Source organism: Nerophis ophidion, linkage group LG17 (assembly GCF_033978795.1).
Source record: "Nerophis ophidion isolate RoL-2023_Sa linkage group LG17, RoL_Noph_v1.0, whole genome shotgun sequence".
In the NCBI taxonomy this organism is placed as follows: domain Eukaryota; kingdom Metazoa; phylum Chordata; class Actinopteri; order Syngnathiformes; family Syngnathidae; genus Nerophis; species Nerophis ophidion.
Window position 1 is genome coordinate 43,885,760 of NC_084627.1, and position 18,683 is coordinate 43,904,442.

Here is an 18,683-nt window from a genome sequence, read left to right on the forward strand (position 1 = left end):
CTAAAGGGACGGGGGTCATAAACAGCTAAAAGAAAAGGTGCCTGGAGCGGTGTCGGGTTTTCCCCCTCTCTGCTTTGTAGACCTCGGGTCATGACAAGGTCTTCTTGTGGCCGTCCAATACATCAAAGAAACCGACGCATCCACGTCACTTCCCATCGCACACAAGCGGTAGGTCTTTTGCTTGATAAGAACAAAGACGGCTTTTGTCTTCTTGCAGGGCAGCCTGAACTCATGGGAAAACAAGTTTTGTGATAACTTATATACAATTATTCTGACAATTATGTTGTGCGGAAATGAACTAAACTAATAATTAATATATTTTTAACTTGTTTAGTTGGTATTGAGAACTGTAACACTAGTTTGAGGCAACTTGAGTGTGTTTCGTCCTTAACCGGACGTGACGTCAGGAGCAACAACGCTATCGGAATATGGCACCGTTGGATTTTAGATTAATTGATAGCCGATACCACCGACTAGAGATGCGCGGTTTGCGGTCTCATCCGCGGAGTCCGCGGTTTAGGGCGGGTGACATGACAAAAAATAGATTTTAATTAGATTCGGGCGGGTGGCGGTTGAACCATCCGGAAATATTTGAAATACATGGTTCTGGGATTGGTATCCTTTACCATTCAAAGAGCCATTTAAGACCCGTGTCACAAAGCGAAGAAGACAATAGGAGACGCTAATTTTCTCTAGAATGACTGCCGGCAGTCACGCAGATAATAAGTATTAGGGCGTGCTATGAAGCCATTGGCTTTGTCGCCTTCTACAGCATGTAGGATCTGCTTGTCAGTCCAGCAACTTGTTGTGTGTGGCTTCCGCAGCAACACGCACACGACTGCAAGGCATACTGGGTGACACAGATTACACTAATGGTTGTGATATAAACAATTTTAACACTCTTAGTAATATGCGCCACGCTGTGAAGCCACACCAAACAAGATTGACAAACACATTTCGGGAGAACATCCTCCCAGTAACACAAAATAAACGCAACTCAACAAATACCCAGAATCCTTTGTACCCACGACAATTCCTGACTATTTTATACACCCCCCCCCATGCGTCGGTAAGGTGGGCGGGGTTGGGGGCGCAGGGGTGTAAAATATATTCAGGAAATGTCACGGATACAGAGGATTCTGGGTATTTGTTGTGTTGCGTTTATGTTGTGTTACTGTGAGGATGTTCTCCCGAAATGTGTTTGTTAGTCTTGTTTGGTGTGGCTTCACAGCGTGGCGCATATTAGTAAGAGTGTTAAAATTGTTTATATCACAACCATCAGTGTACTCTGTATCACCCAGTATGCCTTTCAATCTTGTACGTGTGATTGCGGAAGCTGCACACAACATGTTGCCTGACTAACAATCGGTTTGTACGTGTTGTTTAAGGTGTCAAAGGCAAAAGCTTCACAGCACGCCCATATTCTTGTCATCAGAATGAACGTCATGGGATATTCGCGAGAACATTAGCGGCTCCTATTATCCTCATTTCTCTGTAAAACGGGTTTTAATAGCTCTGTGAGTGGTAAAGTTGTCCGACCTCTGATGTATTTCAGCGGGCGGTTGCGGTTCTGATTAAATGTCGGTTCGGGTGGATGACGACTTTGGTGATGCGGTTGCGGATGATATAATTACCTATCCGCGCATCTCTACTACTGACGGTTCATATAGAAGTACCAAATTTAGTATCCATCGTTAGTCGCATTATTGGTCGACGTAAAACACCAATTTCAGTTCAACAAAAATAGCCTAAATACACTTCTTCTTAATGCATTACTGAACTCGGTTCATCTTGCTACACACTGAAGACTTTGTTCTGAGAAAACATTCGGAGAACCACAGGGGAGAAAAATGTTCCTCTTAGCAGCGACCCATGCAGTCTTTCCCATGTCTAGCACTCCATGAGCAAATTGTTCTTAAAGACAAACGAGCCCATCCCTCCTTTTTAAATCTGTTATGCAACGGAACATACAGTCGTGGTCAAAAGTTTACATACACTTGTGAAGAACATCATGTATGTCATGGCTGTCTTGAGTTTCCAATAAGTTCTACAACTCTTGTTTGTTTGTGATGTAGTGATTGGAGCACATACTTGTTGGTCACATAAAACATTCATGAAGTTTTCTTCTTTTATGAATTTATTTTGGGTCTACTTAAAATGTGACCAGGTCAAAAGTATACATACAGCAATGTTAATATTTGCTTACATGTCCTTTGGCAAGTTTCACTGCAATAAGGCGCTTTTGGTAGCCATCCACAAGCTTCTGCTTCAATTTTTGACCACCCATCTTGACAAAATTGGTGCAGTTCGTATGAATTTGTTGGTTTTCAGACATCTTCAGCATTGATATTAAGAAAGGATTAGATTTTTTATTGCGCTTTTCTATTATTAGATACTCAAAGCGCTCACAGAGAAGTGGGAGCCGCCCTGGGGTAGACTGACGGAAGCGAGGCTTCCAGTTTACGCCAACGGCCAATCCGACCAACACCTATCATTCATTCATCTATTCACCAGTGTGAGCGCCACCAGGGGCAAGGGTGAAGTGTGCCGCCCAAGGACTCAACGGCAGTCAAGAGGAGGGGAGCAAACCTCTACCTCTACCCACTACGCCATACCACCCCACACTTAAAGGGGAACATTATCACAATTTCAAAAGGGTTAAAACAATAAAAAAAATCAGTTCCCAGTGGCTTGTTGTATTTTTTGAAGTTTTTTTCAAAATTTACCGGTCTTGGAATATCCTTAAATAAAGCTTTAAAGTACCTTATTTTCGGCTCTCTGCGAAGACACTGGCCATTTCCCTGTGACGTCACACAGTGCTGCCAATGTAAACAAACAATGGGAATACCACAGAAAGATATAGTGACATTAGCTCGGATTCAAAGTCGGATTTCAACGACTTAAACGATTCAACAGATTACGCATGTATTGAAACAGATGGTTGGAGTATGAAAATATTGAAGAAGAAACTGAAGCTATTGAGCGAATAGCTATTGACGCTATTCATAGCCATAGCATGGCCGAATAGCTGCGTTAGCATCGCCGGTAAAATCTGCGGACCAAACAATCAGGACTTTCGCATCTTTTGACGCCGGAGCAACTTAAATCCGTCGATTGGTAAGTGTTTTTTTCGCATTAAATGTGGGTGGAAGGAAACGTAATATAGTTGCAAATGCATCTGCAGGTTATCCATACATCTCTGTGCCATGTCTGCTTTAGCACCGCCGGTAAATAGCATGTTAGCATCGATTAGCGTAGCATGTTAGCATCGATTAGATGGCAGTCAATATCAACAAAACTCACCTTTGTGATTTTGTTGACTATCGTTGCAAATGCATTTGCAGGTTATCCATACATCTCTGTGCCATGTCTGTCTTAGCATCGCCGGTCAAATGTGGAGACACTTTGGCACATTCAATGGGGGTCTGGCGGCAGACACTTTCGCATCTTCGGGCCAGTGGTGCAACTTGAATCCCTCCCTGTTAGTGTTGTTACACCCTCCGACAACACACCGACGAGGCATGATGTCTCCAAGGTTCCAAAAAATAGTCAAAAAAACGGAAAATAACAGAGCTGAGACCCGGTGTTTGTAATGTGTTGAAAATGAAAATGGTGGGTGTGTTACCTCGGCGACGTCACATTCTGAAGTCATCGCCTCCAGGGAGATAAACAGAAAGGCGTTTCATTCGCCAAAATTCACCCATTTAGAGTTCGGAAATCGGTTAAAAAAATAGATGGTCTTTTTTCTGCACCATCAAGGTATATATTGACGCTTACATAGGTCTGGTGATAATGTTCCCCTTTAAGTCAGGACTTTGGGAAGGCCATTCTAAAACCTTCATTCTAGCCTGATTTAGCCATTCCTTTACCACCGTTGGTGTGTGTTTGGGGTCATTGTCCTGTTGGAACACCCAACTAGACCCTGATGATTTTAGGTTGTCCTGAAGAATTTGGAGGTAATCTTCCTTTTTCATTGTCCCATTTACTCTCTGTAAAGCACCAGTTCCATTGGCAGCAAAACAGTCCCAGAGCATGATACCACCACCACCATGCTTGACGGTAGGTCTGGTGATCCTGGGATTAAAGGCCTCACCTTTTCTCCAACAAACATTTTGCTGGCCAAACAGCTCAATTTTCGTTTTATCTGACCACAGAACTTTCCTCCAGAAGGTTTTTTCTTTGTCTATGTGATGTCAGATGAAACAAAAATTGACCACGACTCTATCTGAGGAAGATGTTACCAGTGACCACATGAAAAGGGGTTAATCACCTTCTAGGCGTACAATTACACACTCTAATGGAGTAAGTTAAACGGCCGTATTAAAGATTATACCTTTACAAAGTCACTCGAGCATAGAGTTGTTACAAAATGTTAGTTTGCACTGTTAACTCACACACACTTGATACCCAGCCAACAATCCATCCATCGTCAACGCCTGGTCCAGTGACATAAAGGAAGATTTTTACTTCGGATCTGGCACCAGGCTCCCAGACTACAGCTGTCCTGTCTAAGTCTGTGAGCATGAACTGATTGGTTCTGCACTGATAAGGCGCAAAACATCTGAACTGCCCAGTTGTGATCGATTCCAAGCCCTGAGAATAGAACGACCTGGGTGAAAGAGAAAATTCACGGGTATAAGGTATTATGCATTTGTAATTATCGACCGTTCATTTGTTAGCTAACAGGTTTCTTTCTGGTTCATGGACATTGACCAAAGACATGGTTCCTGTGAGGACAGGCAAAACAATTTGCATTCTGGGAAGGTAGCCAAACCCCGCAGTGAATTAAAATGGCCAACAAAAGTAAAAATCAATTGTTGTATCCACGCCTTCGTCCAAATCCTCAACATCCTTTATTAAGTTCCTTCTTGGTACATACACATAAAAATCAGTTACGTACGATTAACGTTCAAATCACCTTGAACCTGCTGGCCAGCCAATCGCAAGGCACGTCGAAAAGTGAACTTTCACGCTCAGGTTCACATGCAATGGTATTCCCGGCCGAGTCCCGCCGGCAAATTTCCCCAGTTGGTAAACCAACGTACTTGGATCAAAGCCTGGCTGGGGATGTGCCTGGAACATATGCAACTTCATGTCCTAATGATGTTAAATGTATCCTTAATAAAACTAAACAATGTATTTCCCATGAACTCATTTTAGGTCAAAACATGCATCAAATTAAATTTAAGTTTGATTACAATAAAGTGGAAAAAGAGGTATTATGGGCGGCCCTTTGCAATAGGCAATCTAAATTCTCCAATTAACCTAACCTGCCTTATTTTAGTCTTAACTTAATGAGGTGTACCTGGTTAAATAAAGTATAAAATGTTAAATTAATGTAATAATTTCAATCAAAATTGTATACTTTAAGTCAAAATATCTACCATATTTTTCGGACCATATGACGGACTGGCACGTTAAAAGGGGTCACTAGGATTTTATTTCTTCATTTAAAAGACTTCCTTTCGTCAGGCTTGCCCCTGACAGTTTGTCTATGTTTTAGTTTTTTTCCTTTGCATTTGTCTGTTTCCTGTGTTTAGTATTTCCTGTGTTCTAGTCCTGTCTAGTGCTCTTATTTTGTCAGCTTCCTGTCTTGTTCCCTGAGTGCTGTGTTCCCCTTCAGCTGCGGCTGATTGGCATCTGGCCACACCTGTTGCCAATCAGCCGAACCTATTTGTACCTCCTTTGTCTTGTGTCAGTTGGTGGATCATTGTATTGTCTTGTCTATGTCACGTCTAGTCGCTCTTGTGATGTGTTATCGCTCCTGTCGGGTCGTACCTTGTTTTTGCATCGTAACGGTAAGCTTTATTCAGTTGATGTTTGTAGCTTACTGTTTTTTGTTCCCTGCTTCCGTTTTATTTTTCAGTATACAAGTACGACTTCTGTTTGCCTGTTCGCTACCCGCTAGCTTCCACGCTAAGCTCCTATTCGTTATTTTTTAGCTCCCAGGCTAGCTCCTTTTGTTTGATTATCCGCCTCGTGCGCGCTTTGTGTTTGTACCCTTTTGTTTTTGTTTTTGTCTTAGTATTTAATTAAATCATGTTTTCACATTCCATGCCTGCCTCCATCTCTGCATCTTGGGGTTCGTCACCAAATAACCATGACACCTTGTGGTCTACATAACATGTAACGCTGGTTCTTTGGTGGAAATGTTGCACGGATGATGTTTTACACATCATCTTCAAGTCGTTTTCTGACAGTCGCTGCGGGATGAAACGTTTTGTGGGTTTTATGGCTATTCTTCTACAACATCTTCTCCCTGCCATCTTTGTTGTTCTAAGCCATTCTATAGCTAGTCTACTCACAAATGTGAGTAGGAATAGGAATAGGTAAAATAAGAACAATACGCTACTTCATATTACAAATCCCAACAGCGCGAGATGAATGTCCCATACCAAGAAGACAGAGAAAAAGACAGAGCTTATTGAGTATAGCGTGGACTACAATGACAGACGCGCGCAAATTTTCGGAAATTATGCAGATCCCAATTACACATCAAATAAACCCCCATACACAGATCACAGATGCTGACTTTTGGACGTTGTTCCTATAACATGGTTATTGTCCTCTTTGGTCCAAAGGACACGACGTCCACAGTTTCTAAAATCCATTTGAAATGTGGACTTATCAGACCACAGAACACTTTTCCACTTTGCATCAGTCCATCTGAGATGAGCTCATGCCCAGCGAACCCGGCGGCATTTCTGGGTGTTGTTGATAAATGGCTTTGGTTTTGCATAGTAGAGTTTTAACTTGCACTTACAGATATAGCGACCAACTGTAGTTACTGACAGTGATTTTCTGAAGCCCATGTGGCGATATCCTTTACCCACTGATGTCGCTTTTTGATGCAGTACCGCTTAAGGGATCAAAGGTTACGGGCATTGCCGCTTATGTGCAGTGATTTCTCCAGATTCCGGAACCTTTTGATGATATTACAGACCGTAGATGGTGAAATCCCTAAATTCCTAAATTACTCGTTGAGAAATTTTTTTCTTGAACTGTTCGACAGTTTGCTGACGCATTTGTTGACTAATTGGTGACCCTCGCCCCATCCTTGTTTGTGAATGACTGAGCATTTTATGGAAGCTGCTTTTTTACCGATCATGGCACCCAATTAGCCCGTTCACCTGTGGGATGTTCCAAATAAGTCTTTGATGAGCATCCCTCAACTTCCTCAGTCTTTTTTGACACTTGTACCAGCTTTTTTGAAACAAGTTGCAGGCATCAAATTCCAAATGAGCTAATATTTGCAAAAAATAACAAAGTTTTCCAGTTCGAATGTTAAATATCTTGTCTTTGCAATCTATTCAATTGAATATTGGTTGAAAAGGAAATGCAAATCATTGTAGTCTCTTTTTATTTGCGATTTTAAACATTGTGCCAACTTCACTGGTTTTGGGTTTGTTTGGTGCTATTATACACACGCCGTAATAATACCCGTATGTTGACGACAGTAGCTTGTAAGGTTCCGATAATCCATCAAGTGGTGCGACTTTGTAGCTGACCTAAGTTGTTCTAAAATATGTTGACAGATTTTTGAGTGCCGTGCGTAATGGTCTATATTTTCAATGAAAGGTCAAAGTTTTAGCGTTGCTTGCTTACGCCATTTATTTAACAGGCGTCAGCTTGCAGTCCACACTAATGTTTGGACTGGTCACATTTATCATTACACCACGTACTAAATATGACGGGTAAGCACTAGCAGAATTAATACGTACATTAGGCGCACCAGGTTTTAAGCGGCACTGTCGATTTTTGAGAAAACGAAAGGATTTTAAGTGTGCCTTATAGTAAAAATACAATAACTTGCCATCAGTTATAATAATACATATTTTTGGCACTGTAATAGGGGGATTCATTTACAATATGATTACCAGATAGCCAAAAGGGCGCTCAGTGTGATTCTAAACATTGTGCCAACTTCACTGGTTTTGGCTTTGGTTGGTGCTATTATACACACGCCGTAAGAATACCCATATGTTGACGACAGTAGCTTGTAAGGTTCCGATAATCCATCAAGCGGTGCGACTTTGTAGCTGACCTAAGTTGTTCTAAAATATGTTGACAGATTTTTGAATGGTCTATATTTTCAATGAAACGTGAAAGTTTTAGTGTTGCTTGCTTACCCCATTTATTTAACAGGCATCAGCCTGCAGTCCACACAAATGTTTGGACTGACCACATTTATCATTACACCACGTACTAAATATGACGGGTAAGCACAACCAGAATTAATACGTTACATTAGGCGCACCAGGTTTTAAGCCGCACTGTCGATTTTTGAGAAAACGAAAGGATTTTAAGTGTGCCTTATAGTAAAAATACGATAACTTGCCATCAGTTATAATAATACATATTTTTGGCACTGCAAAAGGAGGATTAATTTACAATATTATTACCAGATAGCCAAAAGGGTGCTCAGTGTGATTTTTAACATTGTGCCAACTTCACTGGTTTTGGGTTTGTTTGGTGCTATTATACACACACCGTAATAATAAATGATAAATGGGTTGTACTTGTATAGCGCTTTTCTACCTTCAAGGTACTCAGAGCGCTTTGACACTACTTCCACATTTACCCATTCACACACACATTCACACACTGATGGAGGGAGCTGCCATGCAAGGCGCCAACCAGCACCCATCAAGAGCAAGGGTGAAGTGTCTTGCTCAGGACACAACGGACATGACGAGGTTGGTTCTAGGTGGGATTTGAACCAGTGACCCTCGGGTTGCGCACGGCCACTCTCCCACTGCGCCACGCCGTCCCTATAATACCCGTATGTTGACGACAGTAGCTTGTAAGGTTCCGATAATCCATCAAGCGGTGCGACTTTGTAGCTGACCTAAGTAGTTCTAAAATATGTTGACAGATTTTTGAGTGCCGTGCGTAATGGTCTATATTTTCAATGAAACGTCAAAGTTTTAGCGTTTCTTGCGTACGCCATTTATTTAACAGGCATCAGCCTGCAGTCCACACTAATGTTTGGACTGGTCAAACTTATCATTACACAAAGTACTAACCATAACGGGTAAGCACAAGCAGAATTAATACGTACATTAGGCGCACCAGGTTTTAAGCCGCACTGTCGATTTTTGAGAAAACGAAAGGATTTTATCTGCACCTTATAGTAAAAATACGATAACTTGCCATCAGTTATAATAATACATATTTTTGGCACTGTAATAAGGGGATTCATTTACAATATGATTACCAGATAGCTAAAAGGGCGCTCAGTGTGATTTTAAACATTGGGCCAACTTCACTGGTTTTGGGTTTGGTTGGTGCTATTATACACATGCCGTAATAATACCCGTATGTTGACGACAGTAGCTTGTAAGGTTCCGATAATCCATCAAGTGGTGCGACTTTGTTGCTGACCTAGGTCGTTCTAAAATATGTTGACAGATTTTTGAATGGTCTATATTTTCAATGAAACGTGAAAGTTTTAGTGTTGCTTGCTTACGCCATTTATTTAACAGGCGTCAGCCTGCAGTCCACACAAATGTTTGGACTAGTCACACTTATCATTACACCACGTACCAACCATAACGGGTAAGCACAACCAGAATTAATACGTAAATAGGCGCACCAGGTTTTAAGCCGCACTGTCGATTTTTGAGAAAACAAAGGGATTTTAAGTGTGCCTTATAGTAAAAAATACAATAACTTGCCATCAGTTATAATAATACATATTTTTGGCACTGTAACAGGGGGATTCATTTACAATATGATTACCAGATAGCCAAAAGGGCGCTCAGTGTGATTTTAAACATTGGGCCAACTTCACTGGTTTTGGGTTTGGTTGGTGCTTTTATACACACGCCGTAATAATACCCGTATGTTGACGACAGTAGCTTGTAAGGTTCCGATAATCCATCAAGCGGTGTGACTTTGTAGCTGACCTAAGTCGTTCTAAAATATGTTGACAGATTTTTGAATGGTCTCTATTTTCAATGAAACGTGAAAGTTTTAGTGTTGCTTGCTTACGCCATTTATTTAACAGGCATCAGCCTGCAGTCCACACAAATGTTTCGACTGGTCACATTTATCATTACACCACATACCAAATATAACGGGTAAGCACAACCAGAATTAATACGTACATTAGGCGCACCAGGTTTTAAGCCGCACTGTCGATTTTTGAGAAAACGAAAGGATTTTAAGTGTACCTTACAGTAAAAAATACAATAACTTGCCATCAGTTATAATAATACATATTTTTGGCACTGTAATAGGGGGATTCATTTACAATATGATTACCAGATAGCCAAAAGGGCGCTCAGTGTGATTTTAAACATTGGGCCAACTTCACTGGTTTTGGGTTTGGTTGGTGCTATTATACACACGCCGTAATAATACCCGTATGTTGACGACAGTAGCTTGTAAGGTTCCGATAATCCATCAAGCGGTGCGACTTTGTTGCTGACCTAAGTCGTTCTAAAATATGTTGACAGATTTTTGAATGGTCTATATTTTCAATGAAACGTGAAAGTTTTAGTGTTGCTTGCTTACGCCATTTATTTAACAGGCGTCAGCTTGCAGTCCACACTAATGTTTGGACTGGTCACATTTATCATTACACCACGTACTAAATATGACGGGTAAGCACTAGCAGAATTAATACGTACATTAGGCGCACCAGGTTTTAAGCGGCACTGTCGATTTTTGAGAAAACGAAAGGATTTTAAGTGTGCCTTATAGTAAAAATACAATAACTTGCCATCAGTTATAATAATACATATTTTTGGCACTGTAATAGGGGGATTCATTTACAATATGATTACCAGATAGCCAAAAGGGCGCTCAGTGTGATTCTAAACATTGTGCCAACTTCACTGGTTTTGGCTTTGGTTGGTGCTATTATACACACGCCGTAAGAATACCCATATGTTGACGACAGTAGCTTGTAAGGTTCCAATAATCCATCAAGCGGTGCGACTTTGTAGCTGACCTAAGTCGTTCTAAAATATGTTGACAGATTTTTGAATGGTCTATATTTTCAATGAAACGTGAAAGTTTTAGTGTTGCTTGCTTACGCCATTTATTTAACAGGCGTCAGCCTGCAGTCCACACAAATGTTTGGACTAGTCACACTTATCATTACACCACGTACCAACCATAACGGGTAAGCACAAGCAGAATTAATACGTACATTAGGCACACCAGGTTTTAAGCCACACTGTCGATTTTTGAGAAAACGAAAGGATTTTAAGTGTACCTTATAGTAAAAAATACAATAACTTGCCATCAGTTATAATAATACATATTTTTGGCACTGTAATAGGGGGATTCATTTACAATATGATTACCAGATAGCCAAAAGGGCGCTCAGTGTGATTTTAAACATTGTGCCAACTTCACTGGTTTTGGGTTTGGTTGGTGCTATTATACACACGCCGTAATAATACCCGTATGTTGACGACGGTAGCTTGTAAGGTTCAGATAATCCATCAAGCGGTGTGACTTTGAAGCTGACCTAAGTTGTTCTAAAATATGTTGACAGATTTTTGAATGGTCTATATTTTCAATGAAACGTGAATGTTTTAGCGTTGCTTGCTTACGCCATTTATTTAACAGGCGTCAGCCTGCAGTCCACACAAATGTTTGGACTGGTCACACTTATCATTACACCACGTACTAAATATGATGGGTAAGCACAACCAGAATTAATACGTTACATTAGGCGCACCAGGTTTTAAGCCGTACTGTCGATTTTTGAGAAAACGAAAGGATTTTAAGTGTGCCTTATAGTAAAAATACGATAACTTGCCATCAGTTATAATAATTCATATTTTTGGCACTGTAACAGGGGGATTCATTTAAAATACGATTACTAGACAGGCAAAAGGGCGCTCAGTTTGATATATTGTCGTTTTACAGCCACTAAAATTAATAGTTTTGGTCCAAACTGACCATATGCAGTTTTTCAACTGGACCCAATGCATGCAGTGTCCAATATGTGTTGTAATTAATAGCGAGTCTTATATGGTCCATACAGCGCAACATACTGTAACTAACAAAGCGCCAAGTGTGAAATGAATTTCCCCGGCCCTTAAAACAGATGAGACGGCAAGCGGATGAATTAATGACTCCGGGTAATTATTTATTTCTGCACTGAAATACTGCTAGCCACACTGCACCCAGTTCTCCCTTTACCTGTAAAAAATAACTCCGGGGGGGGGGGGGAAGGGTAAAGAGCCGCAGAGAGGAAGAGGGAGTGACAGCCGAGTGTGTGCTTCACTTGCTGAGAAGAAAAGAGCCTAATCTCCAGGGAGGCCAGAGTTGGCATAACATCACTTCTTCTGGACAACCTTCTTCATTCATCTGCCTCGCTCCCACTGCACTATCCTTCTTTTATCCACATGCAATCTTGCCTCCCAACCCTCCTTTCCAGCCCTTTAACCTTTTTTTCCATCACTCTCCTTTTCTCCTTTTCTTCATCAACACACCCACGCCCCCTCCACAACTTCTTTTAGGAGAGAGTAAATGTTGGGAGCGTTCTATTGATCAGAGCTGTTCCACGTAGTTGGACTTTTCATAATGGCTTGGTATTTAAAAAGCACCGTATTTTTCCAGGGTTTTTGGTTCTTTAAGAAGGGGAACCGGAGGGTGTGTTCCAACTATGGTGGGATCACACTCCTCAGCCTTCCCGGTAAGGTCTATTCAGGTGTGCTGGAGAGGAGGCTACGCCGGATACTTGAACTTTGAGGAATAGTGTGGTTTTCGTCCTGATCGTGGAACTGTGGACCAGCTCTATACTCTCGGCAGGGTCCTTGAGGGTGCATGGGAGTTGGCCCAACCAGTGTACATGTGGCATTCGACCGTGTACCCCGGGAAGTCCTGTGGGGAGTGCTCAGAGAGTAAGGGGTAACGGACTGTCTGATTGTGGCGGTCCGCTCCCTGTATGATCAGTTTCAGAGCTTGGTCCGCATTGCCGGCATTAAGTCGGACACGTTTCCAGTAAGGGTTGGAATCCGCCAAGGCTGCCCATTCTGTTCATAACTTTTACGGTCAGAATTTCTAGGCGCAGTCAAGGCGTGGAGGGGATCTGGTTTGGTGGCTGCAGGATTAAGTCTCTGCTTTTTGCAGATGATGTGGTCCTGATGGCTTCATCTGGCCAGGATCTTCAGCTCTCACTGGATCGGTTCGCAGCCGAGTGTAAAGCGACCGAGATGGGAATCAGTACCTCCAAGTCCGAGTCAATGGTTCTCACCCGGAAAACGGTGGACCTCCATCACCAGGTTGGGGAGGAGCCGCTGCCCCAATTGGAGGAGTTCAAGTATCGAGGAGTCTTGTTAACGAGTGAGGGAAGAGTGGCTCGTGAGATCGACAGACGGATGGATCGGTGTGGCGTCTTCAGTAATGCGGACGCTGTATCGATCCGTTGTGGTGATGAAGGAGCTGAGCTGGAAGGCAAAGCTCTCAATTTACCGGTCGATCTACGTTCCCATCCTCACCTATGGTCATGAGCTTTGGGTTATGACCGAAAGGACAAGATCATGGGTACAAGCGGCCGAAATGAGTTTCCTCCGCCGGGTGGCGGGTCTCTCCCTCAGAGATAGAGTGAGAAGCTCTGTCATCCGGGAGGAACTCAAAGTAAAGCCCCTCCTTCACCACATGGAGAGGGCCAGATGAGGTGGTTCGGGCATCTGGTCAGGATGGCACCCGAACGCCTCTCTAGGGAGGTGTTTCAGGCACAAACGACTGCCCACGGGGAAGACCCAGGACACGTTGGGAAGACTATGTCTCCCGGTTGGGCTGGGAACACCTCGGGATCCCCCCGGAGGAGCTGGACGAAGTGGTTGGGGAGAGGGAAATCTGGGCTTATCTGATTAGGCTGACCTCAGATCAAAGGAAGAAGATGGACGAATGGATGGACATATTTTTCAGACTGTAAGGCGCATTTTAAAAATGATTACATTTTTCAAAAATCTGGTCACGAGCCAATCGCAGAGCACATAGAAAAATAAACGTTCACATCAAGTATTCCCAGCCCCTACCCGCTGGCAAATTTCCCAGCCTGATGTACGGAATAAGTCTGGTTGTGCTTACCGACTTCCAAGCCTTTTTTTTTTTGGTACATGGTGTAATGATGAGTGTGACCAGTAGATGGCAGTCACACATAAGAGATACATGTAGGCTGCAATGTGTCGCCAGTAAACAACACCAAAACTTTAAAACTTCCATTGAAAATATAGAACTTTTAGAACACACAGCGCTCAAAAATGTGTCAAAATGTTTTAGTATGACTTTGAAGCCGTGCCGTTTGATGGATTGTTGGTCCATTATGGCTACTGTAGTCATAGATACAAATATTACTATGGTCTGTGTATAAGGACCGCAACACATTATCTAGTGTTTTGTTCCACAATATTATGCAAAAACAATTGTTCTTACCTTCTGGTAACATGCTAATTTCCATCTGGGGTCCGTGGCTATCTAAATTAAAGAGTTAAAAAAATAATGCAATGCAATTATAACTTTAAAATTATACTATAAGCATGTAATCAAATTAAGAAAAGTCATAAAATGCCATTTCATTGACACATACTTAATATACAATACAAGCACACCTCTCCTTTACATCATAACACAGACAATACATGCTCTTGTTCACATCTGTCATTTGTACGATCAACCATGATTTTAACACACCTCTCCTTTACATCATAACACAGACTACATGCTCTTTTTCACATCTGTCATTTGTACAAACAACCATGATTTTAACACACCTCTCCTTTACATCATAAACACAGACAATACATGCTCTTTTTCACACATCTGTCATTTGTACAAACAACCATGATTTTAACACACCTCTCCTTTACATCATAACACAGACAATACATGCTCTTTTTCACATCTGTCATTTGTACAAACAACCATGATTTTAACACACCTCTCCTTTACATCATAACACAGACTACATGCTCTTTTTCACATCTGTCATTTGTACAAACAACCATGATCTTAACACACCTCTCCTTTACATCATAACACAGACTACATGCTCTTTTTCACATCTGTCATTTGTACGAACAACCATGATTTTAACACACCTCTCCTTTACATCATAACACAGACAATACATGCTCCTTTTCACATCTGTCATTTGTACAAACAACCATGATTTCAACACACCTCTCCTTTACATCATAACACAGACAATACATGCTCTTTTTCACATCTGTCATTTGTACAAACAACCATGATTTTAACACACCTCTCCTTTACATCATAACACAGACTACATGCTCTTTTTCACATCTGTCATTTGTACAAACAACCATGATTTTAACACACCTCTCCTTTACATCATAACACAGACAATACATGCTCTTTTTCACATCTGTCATTTGTACAAACAACCATGATTTTAACACACCTCTCTTTTACATCATAACACAGACTACATGCTATTTTTCACACATCTGTCATTTGTACAAACAACCATGATTTTAACACACCTCTCCTTTACATCACAACACAGACTACATGCTCGTTTTCACATCTGTCATTTGTACAAACAACCATGATTTTAACACACACACCTCACAGTTTACAACAACATTGTCTCATGCATAAATATAATACACAACAAGTTGACATATCAAACATAGTGCCCACCTTATTGACCGTGTGAGATGCTTTCATTGCTCCAAAGCCACTCTTTAACTTCAAATGTGAATGATATTAATCAGTTAGACTTTTCAACTTTGTTGTGAGGTCATTCCGTTCCTTTATCGCTTTATATGAAAAAAAGCTGATAGTGCAAATTAGATTTTACAGCTGGGTACTCTACACTGCCCCCTGGTGTGTTTCTAGTTGTCACAGCAGATGTAAACTGGACAAAGTGCTTAAGTGGCGCCGGTGCAGTGTTATTTAGGACTCGTTCAGCCATTCGTATTGATGCCAATCTTTGAATGTTTGTGCAAAGTATCCCACGGCCTCGGTGTCATTTTGCTTGCCTGCGACCAGCATGTTATACAATAATAAAAACGAGACATAATCATTGCTGTAAAATAAGTCTGAACTGGTTTCGGTGTTAACGAATTCCCGTTACAAAAACCTAGAATTAGGGGATACCTTTGTCAAATGGTTTTTGGCTATTATTTGGTTGCCAATTGTTCTACTCGTCGGTTGTAAGTGAATCAGACAAACCAGTTCAGCAGTCAATACGTATTAATTGTACATATTTACAGTACATTCCTGTATATTTCTGTCTCTGACATATTTAATGAATAATCTTACTGGAGTTGATCATTTGTCTTTTCTTTTCCTTGCTAGTTCCTCCTCGGGAGCCGGTGATCACCTGTAGATCCAACACCTATCCCAAAGGCTTCTACTGCAGCTGGCACCAGCAACACTCCACATACATCCCCACTACTTTTGAAGTGGATCTACAGTAAGTCCTTTTATTTGGTTTTATCAGAGATTGACATGTTGTTTTTTTTTAACGGCCACATTAAATATCTAAAGCTAATAAACGAGCAATGCACAGAAGCTGAAAAGTCTCTGTGGATTGACCTCCAATAACGATATTTATGATGATCTTTAATAGTTGATTGCAGTCCTAATCGAAACATAATTAATTCATCTTTGGTTCATACCAAGATTACTAAGCAAATTGCATCTGTTTTACAATCCCTATCCATATTTTCCGAACCATAGGGTGCACCAAGTTATGAGGCACACAGCCAATCAATGGTCTATTTTTGATCTTTTTTCATATACAAGGCGCACCGGATTATGATTATTTTCTAAATGTAAAATACTTTTTTGTGGTCTACATAAGATGTAATGGTAGTTCTTAGGTCAAAATGTTGCATGGATGATGTTTTACACATAATCTTCAAGTCACTTTCTGACTGACTCTTCAGGATGTGCCGTTTTGTGGGCGGTCTTATAGACGTGGCTCACCTTCGACAGCGTCTTCTCCCCGTCATCTTTGTTGTAGCGGTGTAGCGTGCAAGGACGAGAGTGGAAGAAGTGTCAAAAGATGGTGCTAACTGTTTTAATGACATTCAGACTTTATTTCAATCAATGACGGAGCAGCATCTCCTCATCCGTGGCTCACTAGTGCAACAACAACACCCGAAATGTTTCCCGTGAAAAACCGTCCGACCGGAACTCTCTAATAACTAACGTTCCTTGGGTGATTAATGTCAACTCACTACACCGGTATGTTTTAGTGCTTTCATGGCGAGTTTACTGACATATCAAAGTAAGAACTTTACAATACTTTATATTAGAAATAGCAGCAGTGGAGGATGAATGTCACATAACAAGAAGATATAGAAAAAGAAGAATCTTATCAACTATTGTGTCATCACGGACTACAAAGGCGGACCCGCGCACACGTTCAGAACTTATGCAGATCCCAAATACACATCAGCAGGTACCAGAAGGTAAGAAACGTTTATTTTGCATAATATTGCGAAACAAAATGCCAGATAGTATGTCTTACCTTATACACACACCGTAATAATACTCCTATGTTGAAGCACAGCACAATCCATCAAGCGGTGTGGCTTCATAGCTTACCAAAGTCCTACTAAAACATTTTGATAAATTCTTTAGCGATGTTTGTAATGTTCTATATTTTCAAAAAAACATATAAAATGTTGGTGTTGCTTACTTGAGTTATATTGCAGTCCAAACATATATCTTGTGTGTGACTGCCATCTACTGGTCACACTTATCATTACACCATGTACCAAAAAAAAAATAGCTTTGAGGTCGGTAAGCAAACCCACAATTATTCCGTACATTAGGCACACCGGGTTATAAAGCGCACTTTCGAGTTTTGAGGGAAAAAAAGGACTTTAAGTGTGCCTTATAGTCCGGAAAATACAGAATGTATAAATTACAGTTGTGACGTTTATGAACAGGCGGAGAGTTTTAAACGGCTCATACCGATTCGCAGAAGAAAAAAAAACGCACCGAACAGGGTCAGAGTCGAAGGAAACGTAACAACGTGGGCATATTTTTCCGGTTTACTGTATAGGTTGTTTACTTAATTTTGCTTTTGTTACAGTATGTGCAAATCTGCACGGCAACCACATAATTTCCCCAATGTAGGATAAATAAAGCCTATCCTATCCTATCTTGAAATATTGAGGTACAGGAGGGCTTCAAATCCAATTGTGAGTTGTTATGAGATTCACGTCCCTATAATTTGGAACTATTCCGATCTAAATTGTAATCATCTGCTACCAGTGAGTATTTACTTGATTAACAAAATAAACCCAAAAAATATACAGTACAACCAGACAGTCTTTTAAACGGCTCTTTGAAAGGAACAGCTTTTTTAATGATCGGGCTTCCCTTAAGACAGGGGTGTCCAAAGTGCGGCCCGCAACACATTCTGGAAATGCTATTGCAAAAATAAAAAAAGAACACTTAAAAAAGGGAAATGAGGTGAAATCTAACGAGAAAAAGTTGCGATGTTGACACAAAGCTGCCATGCAGGCTGTTTTTTTTTTAAAAGACAAAAAAATATCTATTTTATAATTAATTATTTTCAATGCTCCAATTACTTCAAGTATTTAACTTTAAAATGTTTTGTGTTGTAAATATTGCATATATTGTGTGGTTGTCATATAAAAACATCAAAGTTTTCTTTGACAAAAGAGCATAAAACAAACAAAATACAGTATTTCCTTGAATTGCCG

At 40.9% G+C, this 18,683-nt stretch overlaps 1 protein-coding gene across 2 annotated transcripts in view; it reads left to right on the forward strand.

Moving 5' to 3' along the window:
* The window catches only part of cntfr (ciliary neurotrophic factor receptor), a 723,314-nt gene that overhangs the window by 569,070 nt on the left and 135,561 nt on the right, over positions 1 to 18,683 (forward strand). For both annotated transcript variants that reach the window (XM_061877005.1, XM_061877006.1), the window contains one exon: positions 16,297 to 16,414. In XM_061877005.1, coding sequence (XP_061732989.1) covers positions 16,297 to 16,414 — 118 coding nt within the window. The remainder of the gene's footprint in view (positions 1 to 16,296; positions 16,415 to 18,683) is intronic.